This window comes from Erithacus rubecula, assembly GCF_903797595.1.
Source record: "Erithacus rubecula genome assembly, chromosome: 24".
NCBI classification, from domain to species: domain Eukaryota; kingdom Metazoa; phylum Chordata; class Aves; order Passeriformes; family Muscicapidae; genus Erithacus; species Erithacus rubecula.
In genome coordinates this window covers 202778-226945 of record NC_136676.1, presented here as the reverse complement: position 1 = coordinate 226945, position 24168 = coordinate 202778, and the positions used below count along the sequence as shown (strand labels likewise).

The 24168-nt window shown below is 48.8% G+C and overlaps 3 protein-coding genes across 5 annotated transcripts in view; all 3 read left to right on the top strand.

Annotated features, from left to right (window-relative positions):
* CCDC30 (coiled-coil domain containing 30) overlaps window positions 1–3805 on the top strand; it is a 36402-nt gene extending 32597 nt beyond the window's left edge. For both annotated transcript variants that reach the window (XM_079326465.1, XM_079326464.1), the window contains 3 exons: window positions 238–349; window positions 1121–1188; window positions 1813–3805. In XM_079326465.1, the coding sequence (XP_079182591.1) occupies window positions 238–349; window positions 1121–1188; window positions 1813–2035 (403 nt within the window). In that variant the 3' untranslated portion in view covers window positions 2036–3805. The remainder of the gene's footprint in view (window positions 1–237; window positions 350–1120; window positions 1189–1812) is intronic.
* A 2654-nt stretch (window positions 3806–6459) lies between these two features.
* Window positions 6460–11301, top strand: LOC306812026 (uncharacterized protein). Of its 2 annotated transcripts, none has more exons than XM_079326236.1 (11): window positions 6460–6659; window positions 6836–6897; window positions 7371–7527; window positions 7904–8160; window positions 8517–8602; window positions 9140–9243; window positions 9469–9586; window positions 9826–9934; window positions 10263–10435; window positions 10721–10839; window positions 10970–11139. In XM_079326236.1, the coding sequence occupies exons 1-11, from the start codon at window positions 6548–6550 to the stop codon at window positions 11122–11124; spliced, it is 1452 nt and encodes a 483-aa protein (XP_079182362.1). In that variant the 5' UTR covers window positions 6460–6547; the 3' UTR covers window positions 11125–11139. The 2 variants fall into 2 exon arrangements, with proteins under 2 accessions (XP_079182362.1, XP_079182363.1); XM_079326237.1 differs by lacking the exon at window positions 10970–11139 and adding an exon at window positions 11181–11301 and having other exon boundaries at window positions 6462–6659.
* A 5102-nt stretch (window positions 11302–16403) lies between these two features.
* LOC306812086 (guanylin-like) lies at window positions 16404–21588 on the top strand. The gene is made up of 3 exons (XM_079326357.1): window positions 16404–16573; window positions 19673–19862; window positions 20710–21588. The coding sequence occupies exons 1-3, from the start codon at window positions 16499–16501 to the stop codon at window positions 20772–20774; spliced, it is 330 nt and encodes a 109-aa protein (XP_079182483.1). The 5' UTR covers window positions 16404–16498; the 3' UTR covers window positions 20775–21588.
* Window positions 21589–24168: the final 2580 nt, after the last annotated feature.

Here is a 24168-nt window from a genome sequence, read left to right as displayed (position 1 = left end):
CTGGTTTTGTGCCTCTTTCTCTTAAGAATTCCAGAGGAAAGTCTGGATTGCACCCCAGCTATTGGTGCAGTGGCTTTCATGACTGCAATTAGAGATATAATTACCCCATTTCCCCATCCAAGACCTTGCCATTGAGCTGGAGGCTGTGGAGAGCAACAGCTCTGAGGTTGGAAAAGAAAATTCCTGTTTGAAAACATGGCTGGAAGGAAAATAACTTGTGCTTTGTGCCATGCCCAGAGGGAAGATCCTGGAGGAGGAGCACACCTTGCCGCAGGACAAGCTCCAACTCTCCAGCCATGTGGCCACCTCCCAGCGCCTTGCCAGGAGCAGCCCCGCTCCCAGCTCAGAGGTGAGACTCTGGAAGGGCTAGGAGCAGCATGAATCACAGAACCTGATGTCTGAGGGGCTGAGAAAGAGCTGGATCCATCCCTTGAGATGGAAAGGGTTCCCATATGGTAGGTGATGACAGCTGTGGTGAGAAGAGGTTTTGTGAGGAGCTGAAGGCTCCATACACTCAGCCCCTGCTCACTCCTGAGCTGCTGCCCATAGGTTCCCCTTCTACAGGGACAGGAATCTCTGTTGGCACATTTAGAGCTGTTCAAAGGCGTTAGTTGTAAAGTTGGCTCTAGGAAAGGAGAACCAACTCTATGTACGAGATTGGGAATGTTCTTCCTGCCAGGAGGAATGTTCCTCCCTCAGGCCAAGCTGAGCAATAATTCCTGAGCTGAGTGAAAGTATTGGCCATGTTAATGAAGAACTATGGCTGGAGAAAATTGGGAAATTGAGAAAATCCAGGAAATCAAAGAGTTCTCAAATCAGCCAGGTGAATTTAGGAGTTTATTGGGACTTTTAGAGAGAACCCAGGTAGGTTGGAAATGAGCTGTTGAGGGGGAAAGAGCTGTTTGGGGCTCAGTTGGCCTTGATGGGGCTTGGTTTGGATTTTTTAGTATAAATTTACACCCAAAGGACAGCCAAATCCCTGATTAGCACTTCTGTGGGGCTGCAGTTGGTGGAGAGGACTCTCAGTGAAGCAGAGGGACAGCTTGGAAGACCAGAAATTGTTGGAATTCAGTGTCTGACCTGTACCTCCTCCTTTCAAAGTCTCTGTTCCTTCTTCCAGGACTCGAAGATGGTTCCTGGCTCTGAACACCATCCACAGAGTAAGGTGTTGCCACCTCCTTGTGCCAGGTACTGTGAGGGGGAGGAAGAGCCAGGGAGGAGCCACTTGAGCATTTTGGCTGCTCGACTCTCTGCTTTCACCTCTCAGAGGCCATTTTTGTTAATTTTGGGTCAAATTTTAGGGAAAATGGTATTAAAATGGCATTAAAATGATATTAAAACCAGTCAGCTGATGGTATGGAGAAGTCAGATTTTCAGAATATTTTGGGGAGCACTGTGGGATTTAGGAATCTTGGTGCTCAGGGGCTTTGGAGGAGTCTTTATACAAGAAGTGGTAAGACTTGCAGTCCTAGTACAGCCAGAGCTGTGTCCCACATCACTCTGGGATGTGCTCCTTCATTCCAATCCATGCCAAACCAGATGAGGGGAAGGCAGAGGGACCCTGCAGCTCTGGAGATGCAGCTCAGGGGGTTTGGTCACAGCCCCAGGTGCTGTTGGGGTGAAGAATGGTCCCAGCAAGTTGGAACTGGACCAGCAACCCCCTGGGCTGGCTGAGGGTGTTTCCCTTCCTTGGTTGGTGGAGGAGCCTTGATCCAAGAGAAAAGCATCAACATTGTCCTGTGCTGCTTAGAGGTGTTGGGTAAGGGTCACCCAGATTCCACAGAATGACAGAAAATGGAAATTTATTTCCAGCTTCCCATCCCGAGATGTCCTGGAGCCCCTCGGCGCCCTGAAGGCCCCGCAGGACACAAAGCCTGAGAGAGAGGCTGAGAGCCAGGATTCTTCCTTCTGCCTGTCCCCCTTGCAGCCTTCAGAGATTGGGTACCTGAATGTGGCCTCTCCTGGGGATCCCACAGCCCCCATGGCCTCACCGCTGCAGGACGAGAGCTGGAGCCTTGGCTCCAAGAACTTCTGAGCTGGGAATGTTGGTGCAGCCTTACCTCAACTGCAGGATTTGGGCTCCTGGGGCCATGGGATGACAGAGCCTGCAAAGAAAATTGCCAAATGGACTGACACCATGATTTGTGGAATAGATTCCAACTAAATGATTTTACAGCTTTTTTGTACTTGCCCACCTCTAAATGTGTGTGTGATCCACTGGGGCTGGAATTTGTAGATGAACTCAGTAAAGTGGTAGAGGGGTGGGGTGAAGGGTATCTTCCCTCCAGTCTAATTCCCTGTCCAGTCCAAATCTATAAATTTTTAAAATAAAATTTGGCGAAATTCCCTCTTATCCTGTGCCCACAATCCATGCCCACACACTGTCATTCCCCTTTTTCCACGCTCTCAGAATTCCCTTTGCTTTGTGCAGATGTGAATGGGATATCTGAGCACTGGGGAGAGGATGGGAGTGTGTGGGGAAGGAAGATGGGAAGAAAGAGAAGCTTTGGGGGCAGGATGCTATGGGCAGAAGGGTCAGAAATGAGATAAAGGTAGATGGAATGGCAAAGGGAAATGGAATACGGGCAGAAGAGAGGAAGGATATGGGCATCCAGGAAAGGAAAGGAGATAAATCTGGAATAGATGGTCTCTGAGGATGCTTAGGTGGCAGTGGAGGGATCAGACCATGCAAAATGGGGAGTGGAGGGAATCTGAGGATGCCAAGAGGGAAGCAGCAGGATCAGAACTGCAGATTAGGTGGGAACAGCATGGCTGCACATCTCCGTGGGCCTTTCTGTGCTTCCTGGGCTCTCCCTGTGTGTTTTGGGGAGCTCTGGGCTCATTGGTGTGACCCCTCTACATCCTGGCTGTCCCTTAGAGGGACCCCAAGCCCTGGTGTCCATTTTCAGGGCTATCCCCAGCCCTTGATTTGTTTTGTGCCATGCCCAGGTCCAGGCATGGCCTGTGGGTGCCCCTGAACCCTGGCTGTGCCTCTTTGGGCTCCCCACAGCCCTCAATGAGCCTTCCGGGATGCACAGAACCTTTCCATGGTATTTTCTGTGTCACAGAGGCCTTTGGCCTCCTCGGCACACCCCAGTGTGTGTGAGCATTGCTTGGGGGAGTTTAGTGCATCCTTAGCCCTCTGGCTGTGCCCTGGGCTACCCCAGAGTCCCCACTGAGCCTTTGGCTACCAGAGACCCCAGGGAAGGTATCAGAAACACTCCCATGGAGGGCTGAGGGGTTTCATCCCTTCTGATGGGGCAGAACTGGCTCAGCCACACTCAGGGAGAGACAGAGTCAGGTCTTAGAAGGGGCACAAACCATCAGAGACCCTGAAGGGCCCACAGACTCATTTCTGGGCTTTCCGCTGGACGGCTGGGCATGACCACAGTGTTACATCGGACAGTGTAAAACTCCTGACCCCAGGGAAGGTACCTGGGTGTTCCCACTGGGCCTCAGCCTCTATTAACCCACTGCACTATGTGTTTTTGGAGCTTCCCACACCAGATGGATCCAGACTGTGACCATCACTTTGACCATGGACACTGAAATTGCAACAACCAAGTCTTGTCATTGTGCCCCTAGGTGGTGAGACCTTTCCTCTCCACTCTCTACTCTGATCCTTTCTTTTTTTTCTTTTTCCTTATGTAGTTTCTAAAGTGTTATTTCTATAGTTTATACTGGTATATTTCTAAAGAAAACAACCAAAATGGCTAAAATAGGTGATTTCCATTGCAACCAGTGTTAAAATAAATGTGACATATATATAAACATATATGTATATATGTATGTGTGTAAACACCAATCATTCAGTGTCCTTTTATCCATTCCAAGAGATCTATTAACCCAAGATCCTGGGTTATCCCACCTCAGAAATGGCTTGGAACAGCTCCATCAGTTCTTCCTCACCTCACAGCAGCTCTGTGCCCACACAACAGGATGAGCAGTTTTCCACAACCCTCCAATGCCAAGTCTTGGGCCCTGTCTTGCACCAAGGGGCCCGAAACAACCACAGTACTTGAGCTGGGACCTCCCCAGTGCTGGAAGCACGAAACAGGGAAGAAAATGCAAAGCTCCAAATGTGACAGGGCCACAGTGCAAATACAGAACCAGAGGGAAATCTGTGTTTTGTGGTGTTGTGGCATTGAGAAAACATGGAGCAGGGAATGGCCTCGTTCTTCTGCTTGATGGCCAACAACTCCTTCCAAGGAATATTCTGTACACTGGTGTCGCAGCCAGGGCTCTGTAAGCTTCCCAGAGAGAGGTCTCACAAGGAACAGCCTTCCAGGGGCTCCGGCAGCTCTGGCGCTGGGGAATCTCAGCAAGGGGGCAACCTGTGCCTGTGAGCAATCAGCTCTTAGCAGTGAATTTCAGCTCTGTGATTCCAGCTCTGCCTTGCTAAGACACCCCAGGCTAGCTGAGGGACAGAGAGACAGAATGGTTGTATGGTTGTTCCACCGAGGTTCCTTTGTTGTCCAGCAGCTCTGTGAAGGGGGCCAGCAATGACACCTGCCTTGCTGAACTGGGGAAAAGCTGGGGTTTTTATGGGGAGAGCAAGGGTGGTACAGAAGGGGGAAGGACCAGTGGGCTACAAAGAATCGACATGGCACCAAACATGGTGGGATAGCTGAAGCCTTTGGGATAGCTCACCATGGCCAGAGGAAGTGCCCATCTAAGGGATGTCTCTCTGGGCAGGGGGGGCGCGGGGGTTGAGGTAAGTTTATGGGCTTCCACTGCCCATTCAAGGGCTATCCCTCCAGGGCAGAGCTGGGGCAGCTTCCACACTCTGGGACCACAGAGAGCAGGAGATTTGACCACAACCCCACCCACAGCCTAAGCACAGTTGTGGTTAATAATGTACCCCAATTACCTTGTGGTAAGAAATGTACCCCAACTTTATACCTACTTAGAGGATGAGAGCTCAACCTGGAATTTGGAGGGGCAGATTGGTGGTGTTGTCACCTTCATCCTGCCCAGAAGGGTAAATCCCATATCGAGTGTTTTGACACAGGAAATGAACCTGTGATTGTAATGACATTGTTGGAACTCTCTGGGGCTATACTACAGGTTTGTTTTCCTTATGGCCAGCATAGGAATGGATCTGGCACGAGGTAACTGGGATCCCTGTAATTGGTAATCGTGGATCCAGTTAACTGGGATCCGTTACCCTGTATGTCACACTCGGTGGACCCTGCTCTGGGTGAGCAGAGCTAAACCAGAACTACACTTCATGGACTATTCATGATCCTGTATCAGCCCCATGGCTGCTTTTGCAATAACCTGTTGTGGTGCATCCTCCTCCCCCTGCTCTATGAGAGCTCCTGATAAGCTCCTGATAAAGTGAAGTGTCCCCTGACGGTACCAGGAACTCCTGAGTATAACAGGAACAGCAGCTGCCTGTCCAAGGTGAGGAACAAAGAATTATCATTCATTCCCTGACAGCCTTGGAACAGTCCCTGCCTGAGTCAGAGCCTGAGTGAAACGGCACCATTGTTGCTGCGGTTTTGAGAACAATTTCCAAATGTTTTGGATAACTTGGATTCTGGCCACAATGGAAATTTCCTGATGACTCAGCCATCTCCTGACCTTGCAAACACCAGTGCCTTAGAGGTCTCCTGTGCTGCAGCTCTGTGCCTATGTAGGAATGAGGCCCACAATCTGAGGTAAGGGATTTCCATGGGATATCTGGTGATGGGAGTACCTGGGTGTGATCACCTAGTGAGGGGGTGATGGGTTATCAGGCAGAGGCCGGATAATCCCTGTCCTTGGAAGCTGCCGAGTAGAAAAGGGAATGCTACTCAGTTGTCACATTCTGTTCTGCCCTTGCCAAGACCCAGAGCCTTTGTAATCTCTCTCATAATGACTTTTGATATTCCTCATTTCCAGGTAAATTGGATGCTCCTCCCTCCTCCCCAAAGCATGGACACCTCTTAGCAAAGATTTGTGCCTCCAGATGCATTCAGAGAATTCCTGGGAACATTAGTCTTGTGCAGCTTTTGTCGGTCCAGTGCATTTATCACTCTCAATATAACAAGAGTCTGTAACCAGCTGCTCCAATAAACTGCACCATTGGTGAATTAGTGTCTGTGAAAGTTTCCACTGGATGTGACCAGACCTGCCAGGTGGAACTGGCTCCTATCAGGAATTCAGCCCTGATCCCTCAGGACCAGCTGGGACACTTGGTTTGTTTTCTGCCAAATTTCTAACTCATAACACAGCAGTTCCCAGTATCCATGTAAATCATTCTAAATTGATTTCCATTCTTTTTTCCTGTGTGCTTCAGCAGTGGCAATGGGAGACTTGTTGGAAAGGGCAATGGTTCAGTGGGAGCAGCCCCTCAAAATGATGAGTTCCCCCGTAGGGTGAAGTCTGGGGGCAGGGCTGTGTCTGTGTGGGGCCCTGCAGCCCCTTGGTGACACATGTGAGGTCACAATGAGAGGTTCTGCCTCTATGGAACTGTAACACCCACTTCCCTGAGAGTCAGAGACCACCCCAGCTGTGGTGCCCTATTTTGCCACCAGACCTGCCATCCTAAGGCCATGGTGGGATGGACAGGAGGAGAGGAGGTAGTCTGACAGAAGGAGCTGCAGCCATGACAGAGCTTTTCCCTGGCTTCCTCCTTGCACTGTCTCCAGATCTTGTGTATTTCCACAAAGATGGTAAAGTTTGAGATCCCCGGAGGTCCTGGCATCCTCCTGCCCCTGAGGATGGGAATGTGTTCATGGCTTTGCTCAGGGAGAGGATGCCTTTGGAGAAGGGGATCTGACTTTAGGAAGGTGAAGGGGGGATGATGAATTTCATAACTTTAGCATGGCCCTTCCTCTTCTTCTGACAGAAATCACTAAAATTTGGGACTGTGTGTCTGAGTGCTGTCACCAAGACCTGCTGCTGAAGAAGGTGGGGCTGGTTTCCTCATGGTCCTCCCTCAGACCATGGGGGTCTCCTGATCCTTCCCCATCCTGCCTGGCTCTCACCCAGCCTAGAGGACAGAAGAGGTGTCCCAGGCAGAACCCTGCATTTTAGCCAGAGACCCACTGTGAGTGCAGGCAAGAAGTCAAGTGGTGCTTGAGTGGAAGAAAGTTGGATTTCCTCTTTGGAGTCTTCTGCAGGATGGCTGGAAAGGAGGGACACCCAGGGAGTGCTCCTGCACTCCCTGGGCTTTCCCAGGCTCCAGGAGTTTCTCCTACATGTCCTGCACCCTGCAGATCCTGGAAAGGAGGGAGTGAGAAACCATCTAGAGTGAAAGGCTCTTCTCTAAAGTTTTCCTGGGGGCTCCATGTCAGACCTTGGAACTGCAGGGGTGAAAATGCCACAGATGACCCTTAACCTTCTCTCCTGTTTGCCCTCTGATTGCCTGCTTTTGCTTCCAGAGAGTCGGGCTGATGGGCCTGGGTACCATCCACACCATGAAAAGACCCATCTGGCATGGAGAAGGGGAAGGTTTCATGGCAGACAGTCTGGAGTTTGATCTGAACAAGCCATTTATGGTGGGAAAGAAGCGTGTCCGTGGGCAAAACCCTGTGCCTGGTAAGATGAGCCCTTCAGCCCTGTGCTCCTGCCAGACAGGGATGAGTCCCTCCAGCAGTCCCTCCAGGGCTCCCTGGGTGCCTACGATATGCTGCCTGCTGTTGTAGAGCTTCTGGAGGTGTTTCCTGGTTCTGAAGAGGCTGATGATCCCCACCACCTTGGGAAGGCAGGAACCAGCATTCCAGCTGGCTCCTGCATCCCCCTTGGCGGTTCTGTGGAGTTGAAGCATGGTGGTTGAGCTGACAGTGCTCATGGCACAAAAACAGGGCATTTGCTGCTGGGTGAAGAGTCACTGTGGTAGGAGGAGGTTGGTGGGCTCTTGAGAGGCCACAGAAGGACTGAGTGAGTGACTTTGTGTTGGGTGGTTTCTCCACAGGGCTCTCCAAAGCAGATGAGCTGGTCTGTGCTGAGGTGGCCTTGCGCCTGCACAAGCCCAAGGCTACCATCATGATGTGCATCAAGGCCACACTAAAGATCTGTGAGTGGGCCTTGTCCAGTGGCCAGAACTTCGACTTTGTGTTCAAGGACATTGGCGTCTTGGTCTGCCGAGGAAACCACGTGGTCATGAGGTTCTTTGAAGACTTGGTCCGAAAGGTGGCTCAGTCACAGTACCTGGCAGAGGGTTTACTCCAGGTGAGTCTGGAATGTATTTTACGTGCCCTCAAACTCCTGGGGACACAGCCGTGGCCTTGGGCAGCTTTCCATGGTCCTGGTAGCTGAGCTTGCCCTCCTGCTCCCAGGCAATTAGCCTTGAGCTTTGGCTCCTGTGTGTCCAGGCTGCAGGTATGGCCTTGTTGTCCCAAAATGCCAAAGGTCGTGGAGATGCTCATGGTTTTGGGATGATGTAGGGACATATGGGGCTGGAGAGAGAGTTGGGGCTTGGGGTTGAGGAGAGGTGGCTGGGGCTGGGAGTGGAAGAGGGGTTTTGTGCCTTGTGAGCAGCAGGTAAATTCCATGTGGATCCTGCCATGTCTCTGTCCCTGTTGCAGTCACCAAATCTGAAGCCATTATTCATAGCCTACACTGAAAAGGACATTTCCCAGATTCCACCAGGAGGTGTCTTAGTGCTGCCACAGTAAGTGCAATTGTTTCTGTACATGGCGGGGTGATAACCAGGAAGAGTTTTTGGTCCTGGCTTCTTCTGTGTGGGAGGAATCCTTGGATGTATTTAATTTTGGAGGTCGATTTGAAATTATGCATGGTTCATGGCCATTCTGGTTTCTTTGGGGAGTGTCTTTAGGTGGATTCCCTGGGAAGAGGGCCTGCTTTACCTTCCCATCTCGGTGGCAATGACCCCAGAGGCACAGCTGGGGGCCATGGAGCAGACAGCTTCACCAGCTCCTTCCTTTTCATTTGAGAAAGACTGAGAACCAACAGGCCCCAGAGCATGGGATGTTCTCAGTTACTGAGGGTTTATTTTCCCTGGAAAGCATCTCTGACCAGAGGGATTTCAGACCTGGCTAAGAGAATCCCTATGGAGGGAGACTCTACTGCCCATGCTCCAGTGTTATGTTGCCTTTGGAAAACTGGATGCCTGGGAAGAGCTTCTTCCCAGAGGCTGCCATAGACTCTGCTGCCCTTATTCAAACTGATGTCACCACCTCCTTTGCAGCTTTGTGAAAGCAGATGGGAAGTCCCAGCCACATCCTATAAGTGCTTCCCTACAAGGCAGTGGAACCAGAAGCAAGACCAACACCAAGCGCCAAAAAACTCCGGGTAAGGTCCCTCCTAGAAACTGATGTCCCCCATGCCAAAGGGAATTCTGTTTCCTGCCCAAAAAGTGTCTCAGCGGGTCTCTCTTTTTCTGAATGGGGACCCAAGGAAGCAGTGGGACAGGACCGTGGAGTGGCACAGGGCTGGGACAGGAAGGCTAGAAGATCCCTCATGCTCAAAGTGTTCTGGAGATGCAGTTGAGAGGAGCTTCCTCTTTTTCTTCTTTAGGGAACATTCCCAGGCAACGCCTCCTTCTTCATCCACGTCTTCCTCCAAGTCGGATATGTGATGTGAAAGTGATGGGAAAAGAAAAGAAAAAGGCTGATGGTGGAGTGCAGAGAGGGAGGTGAGAGTCTGGGAGAGCAGCCTTTAGGTAATTCCATGCTCCTGGACAGGTGTGAGGAGCTGTCACATTTGGCCATGCTGCCTGTACTTATGGAGAGCAGATATGGGCATATGGCCAAGGTCTTGGCCCTTCCCACAGCATGGGAAGTGGGCAGCAGTGTTTTAGAGACACTTGGAAAACACATTGGAGAACATGCTGTCACTGCTCTTAGACAAAACGCTTGTGTGGTGTCTTTGCAGCTTGCTGCCTCCAATTGAGAACTCTGTGAAGAAGGGCACAGCCACCAAGGGCATGGAAGCACCCCAAGCTGGGCTGGCAGCTCCCAGCAGGCAGGGAAAACATGTCCAGGTATGTGACATGGATGTAGGATCATGTCCTGCATCCTTGCAGGGAGGCTGTTGAAAGGGTACCTTTGAATGTGTCCATTCTGGGATGTCTTTTGGGTCCTCCATTCAGTCCTGGGAACGACTTCATCCTTCTGTGTGCTGTATTGCTAGGAATCTTTCTCTGGACTAAACCTCTATGGTATTCAGACTTCCTCATGAAGCAGAGGGTCACTGCCAAGATCTCTGGGGGAGAGAGGATGGATCCAAACTGTCCCTTGAGTCATGGGTTGCAGGGTGGGACCCTTATTGCCAAAACATCTGAGGTGTGTTCCCTTTGCTTCATTTAACAGCTTCCACCACTGGAAGGGCAGAGGAGTCTGGGGAAGGCTGCCGTCTTCTGTCCTGGAGGATTTGAAAATCTAAGGAAGGAGAGAGTGGCTGCTGTGGCAGGAGTGGCTGCTGCTTTGTCCCCAGAGAGAAAGGAGAAGACACTGTCCCCTTGTAGAGGAAGACCACAGCCAAGGTAAGAGTGTGGTAGCACCTGTCAGGGCTAGGGGGGGTTGAGCAGATGGGAGAGACCCCTATGTGATTAAGGAAGTGGCACCCTGAGCTGTGGGCTGGATATGGTCCCATATACCATATACCATCCCCTGACATGGGCATGCCGTGGGGTAGCCCCTGATCCTGATGTCCCATGTGCCCCTTTTGGTGGTGGGGCCAAAGAGAATGTGGAGACAAGAGCAGCAGGAGCTGGGTCAGGCAGGATTCCAGCCAGGAAGTAAGAGCAGAATCTGTCCCTGCCTCGCAGGACCCCACGAGCAAAACAGGTCCTGCTAAATCTGCAGCCATACAAAGTTGCTCGGGAGCAGTGCATGAAGGCCTTGCAGATCAACAGGTTACGGAAATGGTCTGACGACAATCCCCTCAGTAAGTATTTCCAAGCACTGGATGCATTTGCCTGTGGCAGCACATTCCTCCCCTGCCTGGCAGCAGCCCCTGGGAAGCACTGTCTGTGCTGCTGAGTGGGTGTGGTCCCTTAAGCAGACATGCCTTCCAGCTGCAGGTGACAGGTCCTCAGCTGGGACGAGGCAGGAAAGAACATGGGTGAGGAGTTCCTCTGCTGTCTGGCCTGGCCTCCCCCGGGTCTTGGGATGGTGGGGCTGGGTCAGCAGGGCTGGGGTGACTGGGAGACTACAGAACCTCCAGGAGTAGACTTGGTGAGCAGAAATTCTCTGCCCTCCTCCCTATACCTCCTGAATCCTGAACAGCTCCTGGATCTACCTTGAGCTTGGTGAAGCCACTGGAGATCCGTGAAGAGACAACAGCAGAACTGGAACATAAGGACAGCGACATGGCACCATGAAAAAGGAATAAAGACCTAGAAATCCATCACCTTGGTGTGTTAATTGCTGCTCCATACCAGGGATTGAGCCCTTGGTTGGGACAACAGTGTTTGGTAATCCAGATGGGACTGGTGGACATGGACAACTCCAGTCACAGAATCCCTGGACGGGTGAGTTTGGAATGGACCTCGGTGGCTCATCTGGTCCTACCTTCCTGCTCTAGCAGGGCCATCCCAGAGCACAGGATTGTATCTGGATGGGTCAAAAATATCCCCAGGGAGTGGTGAGGGAGACTCCACCCCATCTCCAGACCACCTGTTCCCGGCTCAATCACTCCACTGCAAGAAGCTCTACCTCATATTCAGCTGGAACTTCCTGGGCATCAGTTCCCATCTGTTCCCGTTCTCCCATTGCTGGGGCTCCTGGAGCAGATCCTGGGCCCTGCTCTGAGCCCTCCCTGCAGACAGGGACAGACAGGGATGAGGGTCCCTCTCTGCTGTGTCTCCTCTCAAGGCTGACCAGCCCCAGCTCCCTCAGCCTTTCCTCGGCAGGGAGTTGCTCCAGGGCCTTCATCATCCCTTCAGCCTCCACTAGCCCCACTCCAGGAGCTCCATGTCACTCCTATCCTGAGGAGTCCAGAACTGGACACAGCACTCCAGATGTGCCTCCTAGGGCTGACCAGAGTGGCAGGAGCACTCCCTGACCTGCTGACAATGCTCTTCCTGATTCTCCCTGGATCCCATTAATTTCCTTGGCCCCCAGGCTCAGGGACAGCTCATTGTCTCCTGGACCCCCAGGTCATCCTCTGCAGAGCTGCTCTAGCAGGTCACTCGCAGCCTGTGCTGGTGCTTGGGGTTGTATTAATGCAGTATCTGCATTTCCCTTGTTGAACTTTAGAAGGTTCTTCCCTGCCCATCTCCTCAGCCTATTTAGGTCTCTCTGAGGGCTGCACAGCCCTCAGGGCTGTTCAGGTTGGATCTAAGAAGGGACAAACAGGGCCAGCTCATCAGTCTGAGGTGTTCACTTTATGGAAGGTGATTTTGGCAGGAGGACATCATGACAACTGACTCATAGCCACTGATTCCAGAATCCCACTAACTCCAAAGATGTACAAGACTGATCCTGTGGAATAATTAGTGTGAGATGGGAGACAATCATTTAACTAACAGAAGATAGAATATTAATTAGAGAATTCTGTAGCATGCAGCCAATAAATATCAAGGCCTTTGTTTGCTAAAATGTAAAAATAACGTAAAATTTCACTGAACGGGGAGTCAATGTCTGTGGGAACCACCCAGGTCCTGCTGTGCACAAACTGAAATGAAGGTATAAGAGGTGTCTCACCTCAGGGTGGGAACTGGTTCCGCACACCATGGAATGAGCCTGGGACAACCGGATCCATCTTCCAGCCCCAGGATGGCCACAGGCAGGATGGGGCAGGTGGGGACACAAGTGAATTCCTCTGGTGCTGGCCCTGGCCTCTCCCAAGTCTTGAGCTGGCAGGGCTGGGTCTGCAGGGCAGGGGTGTCTCAGAGATCACAGAACCTCCAGGAGCAGACCTGGTGAGCAGAAGTTCTCTGCCCTCCTCCCTATATCTCCAGCTGAACAGTTCCTGGTCCCCCCTGAGCTTGGTGAAGCAGTTGGAGCTCCATGACCCCAGAGAGAAGTGGAACTGAGACGTGGATGTGGTGTGGGGCAGTGGCCCCACACGGACCTTCACTGTGACATTGAGGGGCAAAGGGGCACAGCAAAGCCACAACACCCTTCTCTCTAAATTGGAATAATTAAAATTTCATGGATGGATCGTTCAGGGGATTAGGAGCTGGTTGGATGCGCCTCATGCAAGGTGGAGGTGAAGGGGTCAGATGGAGCTCAGAGACAAAGCGGTGTCCCTCAGGATCCGTACTGGGACCAGTGCTTTTTAATGTCTCCAGCAACGACACTGACAGTTGGGATCAAGGGCACCCTCAGCATGTTGGCAGATGACCCTGAGCTGAGCAGTGTAGGTGACACATCTAGGAGACAGGATACAATTCAAGGGTACCTGGACAAGTCTGAGAAATAGGCCCATGGGAATGTCAGGAGGATCAAGGCAGACAAATACAAGGTCCTGAACATGGGCTGTGGCAACTTCAGTATCAGTCCAGAAATGAGCTTGTCCCTCTCTTGTCCTTCTTCTGCTCCAGGTCTTGCTATCAAGCCCTTCATTCTCAGCCTGAATTGAGACTGGGCATTTTCTCAGCTTATGTGCAGGACCTCATGAGATTCCTACAGACCCAATTCTCAAGCTTGGCTAGGACCTCCAGGTTGGCCCCGTCCTTTGGGTGCATCGCTGCTCCTGCTCAGCTTCCTTCCACCTGCCAACAGGCACAGGCCCAAGGCACTGTGTCCTTGATAAGGCACCAAAGAGCATTGGTCCAAGGCAGAGCCCGGAGGTACACCACGCCTCACTGGACATAGAACCATTGACTACAACTCTGTCTGCATCTGTTGGTTCAGTGTTCTTGGGCACCTCTCCAAAATTGCCTGTCCATCTCTTTGGGTTCTCCCCAGGACTGGACTTGATTTTCTTGTTTATTTGCAATCTTAACAATTCTCTGGTTCCCTCTATGCCTCTTTAATCTGTTATGTTTCTACCAAGCTGTACTCAGGGTTAGGCAGAGGATAAACCAGGTTTTGGGAAAGAAAATGGTTGTAAAAATTCCCAAGGGAAATGTTCTCAGAGATTTTTACTCTGCCTTTGCTGTTCCACCCTTGACCCACATTAAAGTAGTTAAGGACAGAGGCCTGAGCTGCTGTGGGGTTGCAAATGTTGTTGGCTGCTGTCCAGGGCAGCAGAAAGCAGAGAAATCATTACAGGAGAGGAAGCAGGCTTGTTTTGTTGGAATAAAGATCCTTCCAGGGGTTCAAAGTATGTGGATGTGGCTGATGGAGAGAAGAGCAACCAAGTCTGCCAGCTCGCATTGTGCATTGTCAGCTCAGCTTCAACTGTACAGTAATTTTTGGGTTATACTGAACCAAAAAAGTCCCATTCCATCCCTCAAAGCCCCTTGACAGGGGACTTGGCTGCTTTGGATTCTGGAAGTTTACTCCAAGCAGTAAGATGATTTTCACTGTAACTTGAACAATAATGTGGCTTATAGCAACAATGGGAGACTTTTGGGCATAAAACACTGCTGAGATTTGAGGAAGGTGCTCAGTGGGTGACTGCTGCCCTCTCCTGTTCTGCTGGAATCAGCAACATTGTTCTCCTTGTGTCTATGTTAACCCAAACCCACAAAATTCCAGAAATCTTTTACAGATTTGAGGACCTAAGCTCGTTGTCAGAACTGACTTGAGGCGCTTTGGTCCTTCTCCATCCGTGTGACTTTCTCATGTTTCCATATAAGCATGGAAGTCGTGGAGAAATGGATTTGATTCCTGGCAACCTTTGCCCTTAATGACACCCCCCCACAGCACCCTTTAGCACATGCATTTTAAGTAGGGGCTGCAAAGAACAGAGATGACATTTTGTAGCTGGGCATGTGCAGGCACAGCCCGGGGTTCTCAGCCTTGGTCCTTAGCTCTCTCCAAAGCCCTGACAGGAGTGGGGTCACAAGGGACAGGACGACCAGGGAAAATTGTGCTGGGGAGCTTTAGGCTGGATGATGGGAAAATCACTGGCCTCCCAGGCCAGAGGTGAAGTCGCCATTCCTGGAAATGATCAAAAAAAGTGTGGATGTGACATCTGGAGAGCAGGTTAATGGTGAACAACCTACCACCAGATCTCGGGTTGATGGCTGTACTCAATGATCTTAGAGGGCTTCTCCAACTTTAACATTTCCATGATTCCATGAGGGAGTTCAATCCTGTAACCCCTAGAACAGGCAACTGACTGGATCCGTTGTTTTCTATCTTCTACCAATCTTCTTTTTTTTACTCCCAGCTCTGCAGAAAGTGGCCAGAATTATGGGGACTTTCAGGTGTTGCCTGAGCTCAATCTTCACCATTTATTTATTGCAGTTTGGAATGTTTTGTCCACCCATGTCATGCAGTGTCTCAAAGTGGAGCAACTCACTGTCTTGGGGTGATTTTATGAAGATTGTATCCCCAAATTGTCTGTTCTGTTGGTGTTGAATATTGAGTTCTGCAGCTTTAAGACTGGTTCCAAGAGCGAAGTGGGAGAGAAAAAAATGCAGAGTTTGTTATGACAGATTGCACTTGTTCCCCCACATTCTTCACACAGTCTGTACAGAAGAGAGAGGTCTCTCTTGCTTTTTTGTTAGTTTTTCTGGCTAGCTGAGGCAAAGGAGTCCCCTGGACTGTTTTTTTTTTCCATTTTTATTGGAATTGTTCGAACCTGTTCTGGACTGAAAACCCAGAAGAGCACCAGGAGCACACACATGTGGCCCACCAGGCCTGGCCTGGGCCGCGGCATTTCCCAGAGCTGGAGGGACTGAGAACAACCTGAGTGATCTGTGACCCATGGAACAGCCAGAGTGACCAGGCTTGTGACCCTGAGAGGGGACTGAGAACAGCCAGAGAGAGCTGGGCTGTGACTCATAGAGAGACTGAGAATAACCTGAGTGACCTGGGCTGTGATCCACAGAGAGACTGAGAACAGTCTTACTGAGCTGGGCTGTGACCCACAGAGAGACTGAGAACAGCCTGAGTGAGCTGGACTGTGGCCCATGGAAGGGACTGAGAACAGTCTGAGCCAGAAGGGTGGTGACCCATAGAGGGGTCTCTTTACAGTCTGAGTGGACTGTGACCCACAGTGGGGACTCTTCTGAATTTGACATGTCTTCAGGGCGGAGAGAGGTTTTGCTATTTAATATTGTTCATTTTCATGCTGTGGAGTGCTTTGTCTGTTAAATAAACAGGTTTTTTCCACTTCTCTCTGAGGAAATATTTTTTCCCGAACCAGCTGGGGGAGGGATCTCATTCAGAGGTTTCCTCCCAAATTTGCCCTAAACCAGGACACTCATAAAACCTTGGAACTGCCTGGGTGTGACTGGCCAACTGTGCTACTGAGCAGATATCTGAGAGTCCCCTCAGGGTTTATGATATGTCAATAAAATGTTTGGATTAATGGATTACCAACCTAATGCTGTGTGAAGTCTTTATAAAGCTCTGACTGCTGGGCAGTCTGAGATCTTAGGAGAAGAGGTGCAGTCTGAAAGACACAAAAAAAGGCAGAGAAAGGCCACAGGCAGAGGAAATAAATCTGTCCAGGTCAGGAAAGTCTTGGCTTTGCCAGCAGTATGAGAATCTTTCTTTCCTGGACAGTCCTGGCAGTCCTTGTCCTGGTGCACATCTCCCAGGCAGTCTATGTTCAGGTGAGCTTTTTTTCTTTTATTTGTTGTTATTACAAATTCAACAAAGTGCTGATAATTTTTAAACTTCTGGCTGCAACAGGAATCTTCAACTAAATTAACAGACCTGAATTTTTGCTTTGCTCTGCCTTGATTTCCACCTGCATGTCTCTGTGCTCTGGGTCTTCCTTCTGTAAAACACTTCAGGTATCACTAAATGCTGCTGCTGTTTATTTACCTTCTCCAGCCATATCTCTGCCCTGAAATCCCTTAGGGACTGAGGTGTTTCATGTCTAGAGTTTTCTACTAGACTTAAAGCCATGTGCAGTGAAAGTGCTGACTTTGGAGAGTGATGCAAACAAGGTGTAACAAAGGAGAAATTGTCTTGTGTTACCTGATTGAAGGCAGGAAGTTCTTTGTGGAAATTATCTGTCTGTTTATGGGATGGAGCCTGTCAAGAAAGGACATAAAAGAGTTTAGCTGGATCCAATTAAATATTAATAGGTAGAGAAGTGATTAGAGGAGCCTCTGTGAAATTTTCCAAGTACATAGCACCTATGGCTGATATTCCATGCAACGTGGAAGGGGTATAAGAAGGTACTGCAGGGCCTTGGTCTGTCATTGGGAAAGCTTCAGATCTCTCTGCACTCATCCTGAGAGACAATATGGGAGATTTCAATCTGATTGCAATGTAAACAACTTCCTCTGGTGGCCAGGAAAACTAATACTTGTTAAACAATTATTGATACTCTCTATGTTTGTGCAGCAGTTTCCAGGAATAAGGTATTTTTGTGTCCTAGACTATTCTCTTTTTTTGTCCTTTGGATGACAGAGATATCCTGAGGTAGCAGGCTAAAGCTATTTCTTTCTCTCAAGCCATTCTTCAGCACTTACAGTCTCCAGAGAAGCAAACAGCTTCCTACCCAGTGCAAAACATCTCAGTTTTCTACTTGTAGCCATAAAATAAATTAACAAATGAGAATGGCTGCTTCTAGGTTGTGTAAAAGAGTAGGAAGTGCACGTCTGAAGTTTAAGCTGGAATTCTCCTCTCATTAAATCTGTGTTTTTCCCACTGTACTTGCAGTGAACTCTGGGTGCATTGCATTCCTTTCACCTGAGGTCTTTGAGGTCTGATTCTTTGATTCTTCACTCCACAAAGTTGGCTTCCACTCTTCTTCCCTGAAATCGTTCCCAAGACTTCCCTTCTTTGTCCCATATTATGTCATATTTAGTTCTCTCTAATACATCTTTCTTATTTGAGGTGGCAAGGTTTTGTCTCTGTTTTGTTGTTCCTCTGTTCTTTTTTGTCCCCAGGACCTGCAGATCTCAGGGTTTGTTCCCACTTCCTGGTTTCTCTGAAATTGTGCCTGTGGAAATCCACTCTCTTTTTAGTTCTATTGGTTTTGCTTCTCAGTTGTGTGACCAACAGCTGAATCTAGACCTGCCTTTACAGGAAAATGTTTCACAGGCAGCCAGGCTGATCACAGAATAAGAAAGCTGTTTAGGTTGGAAAAGCCCTTTAAGATCATTAAATCCAAGTGTTCCTCCACCACAGAGAGATCCACCATGTCCCCAGGTGCCTCATCCACATGTTTTTGGAACACTTCCAGGAATAATGTCTCCACCGCTCCCATGGGCAGCTGTTGCCACTGCCTGATTAACCTTTATAGATCATTAAGGTCAGAAAAGATCTGTAAGATCATTGAGTTCAACTGGTAAATTAACTTGAGTAAGATCATAAACTGATTGCAAGAGAAAAGAATTTGACTTAATAAATGCTTATCCAAAGTCTATCTGATCAGGTTTTTTAAACCTTTAACACCAAAACAATGTGATTCTGTAAAAACCCTCCAAAACCCCAGTCAGAATCAAATCCCCTCCCCACTTACCTTACACCATTCCCCATTGGACTCATGGGGTGTGAAAGAAATGCTAATTTGGTCATGTGCTGTATTAGTCACTGAATTTTATTTCTTTGGATGAGGAGCTGTTGCTTGAATTCAGAATCCCAGGATGGTTTTAGTTGGAAGGGACATCAAAGTTCGTCTTGTTCCAAACCCTTCCATTAGGTTGGAACCTCCCACATCACCTTACTGACTATATGATGGCCATGAAACTATGTTAAAACAGTAGATAAAAATCAGTTTGAAAATGCTTATTTGTCTTTTAGGCCAAACTCTGATTATCTGCAGATGGATACAGACTTTGTGCCCCCGGTTAAACAGCTGCAACACCCGCAACTTAAATTTATTACCTGGAAAGGGGGAAGTCTCTTGAGGGAATGACCCTTAACTGATGCACAAGGAGAAGAAACAAAAACATAGAGTAATATTTCTCAGAGTCCTGTCCCAGCTGCCTTAAGTTTCTGGAGTCAGAATTGCCATACTTATGCTTCCAAAAACTCGTTTTTTACAAATTGTGTGGGCAATTTATAAATTGGCACAGGGTGGGATTGTTGGCCATCTGTGCAGGGCCAGGAGCTGAAGTCAATGATCCCTGTGGGTCCCTTCCAACTCGAGAGATTCTATGATTCTAAATTAATGGAAACTTTCCACAATGTCTTGGGGTCAAAGGTTTAAGCCCTGAGCAATGTGTGGTGTGGTGTGAAAGAAGAGCTGGTCACACCCTGCCAGGTCATAGCCAACACCTGACACTTCCACTGCTGTGTTAGGAGAAAAGGTGAACCAAATAAATTCCTGTTTATCCTCATTCAAGAAATGATTTTGTAGATCTCTGCCACATATCCCTGGAAGTGCTGGATGGAGCTTGGAGCAACCTGATCTAGTGGAAGGTGTCCCTTCCTGACTGTGGCAGGGGGTGGAATGCGAAGAGCTTTAACCCATTCCAGAATTCTGTGATATTGCCCAGTCATCTCTTTTCTAGGCTGAAGATTCCCAGCCTGGATCTTCCTATCCCAGATTTTATGAGTCTGTCTCATGTGAATGAGCCAGGCCCGAATTCTCCCTCTGTCCACTGCCTTCATTCAGCACAAGTTTTGTCTGGGCTTTCTTTCAACACCATCTTTTCCCTCTGTTATATTTTTTGGGAAAGCTCTTGGTTGAGCTGGAATGGATTTGCCAAAGGTCTGACTTCCTGACACCTCTTTTTCCTGGTTCTGCACAGGATGGAGACTTGAAATTCCCCCTGGAATCCGTGAAGAAGCTGAAAGAGCTCATGGATGGGAACAGACACATCAATCCTCGCATGATGGTTCCCATGGCCAGCTATTCCCCATGCCAAGAAAAACACCTCCCTGAGGAATTCCGGCTTGTGTGCAAGAGGGAAGATGCACCAATGATTTTTAGGAGGCTGAGTATGTCCATATTTTGTAGTTTTAATTTTTATCACAATTTTCAACCTTACACATTCCAATAACAGGAGACAAAGCCACAGAATTACTTCTGTATCACTTCTAGGGCAGCTGGGAGGGTTTGGGCTTCCTTTGTGCTGCCCTTTCTCCTGCAAAGGTTGGGCTCCACAAACCCCCTAAGGAAAACTCCTGCAGTGCTGAGCTGAGCTGTTCACTGGGCACATTCCTCTGCTGTGACCATGGAAAAGTTCATCCAAGTACAATAATGGAATCACTGAATTGTTTGGTTGGGGAAACCTTAAAGCTCATCCCATTCCAACCCCTGCCGTGGGCAGGGACACCGTCCACTATCCCAGGTTGCTCCAAGCCCTGTCCAACCTGGCCTTGGACACTTCCAGGGATCCAGGGGCAGCCACAGCTGCTTTGGGCAAACTGTGCCAGGGCCTCACCACCTTCACAGAGAGGAATTTCTTCCCAATATCTCATCTAAATCTACCCTTCTCTAGCTTAAGCCATTCCTCCTTGTCCAAAGTCCCTCTGCCATGGGCTGCTGCTGCAAAAGTGTGTGCTTTTTAAGGTTTTTATATTGCATTTGTCTACTGTCCAGTACAAGGGACACTTTAGGACATGTTGCCATGTCCTCTTGTCCTTTTGCTTCCACATGTTTTCATTGCTTCCCAAGCAATTCAGGTTTGATTTCATTCCTTCATCCAAATAAAAATCTTCGAGCAGTATTATCTACAAAGATCTTCTAAATGATAAAATAGGAATGCAGAGGAGTCTCCAAATGCTTTGTCAGGTGGCTGTGCCTTCCTGACATCTGACTGAATTATTTCTTTCTCCCGGACAGGCCTGGCTGCCGAGGATGACCTGTGTGAGATTTGTGCCAATGCTGCCTGCGCCGGCTGCTTCTGAGAAGGTGGAAAAACTCATGCAAGACATGTCCAGCTGGGAAGTTAGTGCATTCCTGTGGCAAGATCATGTACTTTCACCAATCAATACTCCTGGACTTCATCTCCCACTCCAGCCAAACTGGAGCTGGCAGCTCATGGGGACATCCCTGCAGTCTTGCAGCACCTGGATCAGGAGCCACTATCAGAGCAGTTCTGCCAGCAAAGAAGCTATTACTCCTCTGAGAGTTGCAGGTACTGCAGAAGTTGTGTGATACTGGAATGAAAATGCCCGGTATTCCATTTCCCACTATTTTGCCTGGATTTGAACAAGCTGGATGAAACTCAGCTCCCCTTGTAGCCTTTTCAATATCTAATATTTAATGTCCAATAAGTAGTATCTAATCATTAATATCTGTCTGTGATTTGGCCTCCACCACACACAACACCACTGGGTTATTCCCTTTCCCAGTCCCTCCTTCCTTGTGTGTTGGATCCCTTTCCCTTCCACCTGTCTGCAGGACACACCGTTGAGTTTGTAGCACAACTGGAACAAGTAACTTGAGCTGAATTCCTGGTGTTTGGGAACACTCTGACAGCCAGAAATCAGACTGTTTCTTTTACTGATTCCTGTTGATTTAGGGAATGGGTGTAGAGTAGCACAGGAACATTTTTTCCCTGGATATCAAGGTTCTTTAAACTCTCTTTGGGAGAAAGGAATTCCAAAGTGCAGTGCTAGAATCACATCAAAATGAAAGCATTGTTTATTTATTGGTGGTAAGATTGTAAAGAAATTATCTGCCCATGTTTATATTCTGTACAGGCAATAAAAACTAATAATAATTAGGATTTTTTTGCTTTGTTGTTTGTTCATTTGTTAGTTTATTGTTATTGCTGGGGTTTGGGGTGGATTTTGTTTTAGAATACTCTTCTTGCCTCCTTGCTTTTTCCCCATACAAAGCATTTAATGTCTGCGGCTTCCCTAAATAAAAGATATCTTTTAACAATGTCCTGAACTTAAATCTACTTGTAGTCACAGAACTGCAGAACTATTTGGTTTGGAAAAGCCCTCCAGGATCACTGAGTCCAACCTGTCCCTGATCCCCATCTTGTCTCCCACGCCAGAGCAGGGTCATGCTAGTCCTTCCTTGGACACCTCCAGGAATGGGGACTCCACCACTGCCCTGGGCAGCCCCTTCCTATTTCTGACCACCCTTTCCATCAAGAAATTTCCAACCTAACCCTCTCCTGGCCCAAGCTGAGGCCCTTCCCTCTCATCCTGTCCCTGTTCCCTGGGAGCAGAGCCTGACCCCGCCAGCTACGCCCTTCTGTCAGGGAGTTGTGCAGAGTCAGAAGCTCCCCCCTGAGCCTCCTTTTCTCCAAGCTGAGTACCCCTAGGTCTGTCATGGTAATGCAAATCCACAGCAGAGATTTAAAATTTTTCCCTCCTATTTGTAACTGTTGAACTGTTGAACTATTATTCCATTTTTATACATGGAGGCCTCAACTCAGCAACCAAGTTCTACCAAGACTCTCAGGGCTCCAAATCTGTATCCTCAGCCCTGGAATTTAGAGCCTAAATCTAGAAGTGATGTTAGAAAATGATCATGAGGTGCATAAATTCCTACTTCATTTGATAGGAGAACTGCGAGGGTGTAGAAGAGTATATCCAGTGTTACATTCAATATTTTGACTATCCCAGGACAAAATGGATCTAGAGCAAATTCTAAAGATAGAGTCCCTCACTAAGGCTCTTCCTGCTGCCTTGAAGTTGGCATCTCTGGAAATGCGATTCCCTGACTCAAACACTGCAGGGACTTCTTTTAAAACTGAAGTTATTTCTCCGAATAGAGAAGGGACTTAATATTTTCCCTTAAAACTAATGTGACAAATCCTCAGGTCCCAGCACAGCAGCTTGAACCAGCTCCTGAGAAGGAAGTTATGGATTTTGAAAGGGAGAATTGTTGGAAACAGGATTAGAACTGAGATCCTGTTGAAACACTGCCAGTGCTCAGATGGGGCAGGAGGGCTGGACTGGAAACCTTCCTGTGGGCACCTCCCAAACCCAAAATATATTTCACTCCACTGAAAAGTACAAAATATCTCTATGCTTGCTCTGAAATAAGTAACTCAGAACAGCCGAGAATTACCCCCTCATCCCTGGCCTCCCTTCCCTACAGAATGGTTAGGGGTTGGAAAGGTCTGCTGGCATTCCCTGTCAGGATATTGAGTGTTTGGACATCAGTCAGAGAAAAATTGTTCCACATAGAGCTGTTATCTGCAGAAAGTCAGCACATGCCAGGCTTAGCTCTGCAGGAGTAGTTGTGATTAACAGTCACAGAATCATACCACCAAACCAGCAGCACTATGAGGCTGGGACTGGCTGCTCCTGGCCCCAAAGAGCAGCCTCTGATGGTGCTTCCCACAGAGCACACCCTGCACTGCATTTTTAAGGTCTGGGTCTTTTGGTGATCTTGGTTGCAAGCCCTGACGGTATTGAGGGAGCTCTGAGGATCTGAGGTCATCTGAGTTCTCTACCTGCCCCTGGCCAACATTTTCAGTCAGCTCTGGGCTGTGTTGGAGGGTGCTGCTCTCCACCACAGCCAGGTACCACAGGGGTGCTGGTCCCCACCTCCTGTGTGGGCCGGGCAATAGGCCTGATGATCAGGACCCCAAACCACAGACCACCCCTCTGGCTTGAACTGGGACCTGTCTCTTCATGATGGACCTGCCCTGCGATCACAGGGCTCTGTCTGATTCTCTTCACTGTCCCTGGACCCGATCGGTCCCTGGCTTGCACACTGACTTCCCAAACTAACTTCAGATCTGCCTCATCCAATGAATCCTTAAAATCTGAACTCTTGGCTGAACCTTATGACAGTTTTTGTCTGTCCTGCTCGGCTCACCCATGTGCTGTGTAACAGGACTGCTCTCAGCTCCCAACCCTCATCCCACAGGGAGCAGACAGATCTCACTGGTTTGACAGCACCTCGTGATCTGTGTGTTTATAACCCAAATGCTGACCTGAGTGAAATGCCACATCAGAATCAGAAAGAACTGCTTTTGGCAGATCTGAATTCTGACCATCAAGTAACAGCATAAAGCCTTTCTGAGGGGTCCAGTAGATGTCCCTGCCAGGGGCTGGAACTAAATGATCTTTGGGGTCCCTCCCAACCCAAACTATTCTGTGATTCTATGATTCTTCAACACTTCAGTCCCTGAAAAATGAGCTACAATGAATTGTCACACTGGTGATTCAGTTGGGTAATTTGTATTATGAGAAAAGACCATGTTGATTCCCTTTTCACCAAACCATCAGGCTTGTGTTACCTCACACACCCTTCTTATTTCTAAATGCATTATTTTCTCCATTCCACTTATTAAAAAGTTCATTCCTTTTCTCCACTTGTGTTCTATAA

Coding starts and splice junctions, on each gene's coding strand:
- LOC306812026 (XM_079326236.1), top strand. CDS start 6,548: ATGGACAGGAGGAGAGGAGGTAGTCTGACAGAAGGAGCTGCAGCCATG. Junction 8,161..8,516: donor TGGCAGAGGGTTTACTCCAG/GTGAGTCTGGAA, acceptor TCCCTGTTGCAG/TCACCAAATCTGAAGCCATT. Junction 9,935..10,262: donor GGCAGGGAAAACATGTCCAG/GTATGTGACATG, acceptor TTCATTTAACAG/CTTCCACCACTGGAAGGGCA.
- LOC306812086 (XM_079326357.1), top strand. CDS start 16,499: ATGAGAATCTTTCTTTCCTGGACAGTCCTGGCAGTCCTTGTCCTGGTG. Junction 16,574..19,672: donor CCCAGGCAGTCTATGTTCAG/GTGAGCTTTTTT, acceptor GGTTCTGCACAG/GATGGAGACTTGAAATTCCC. Junction 19,863..20,709: donor AATGATTTTTAGGAGGCTGA/GTATGTCCATAT, acceptor TCTCCCGGACAG/GCCTGGCTGCCGAGGATGAC.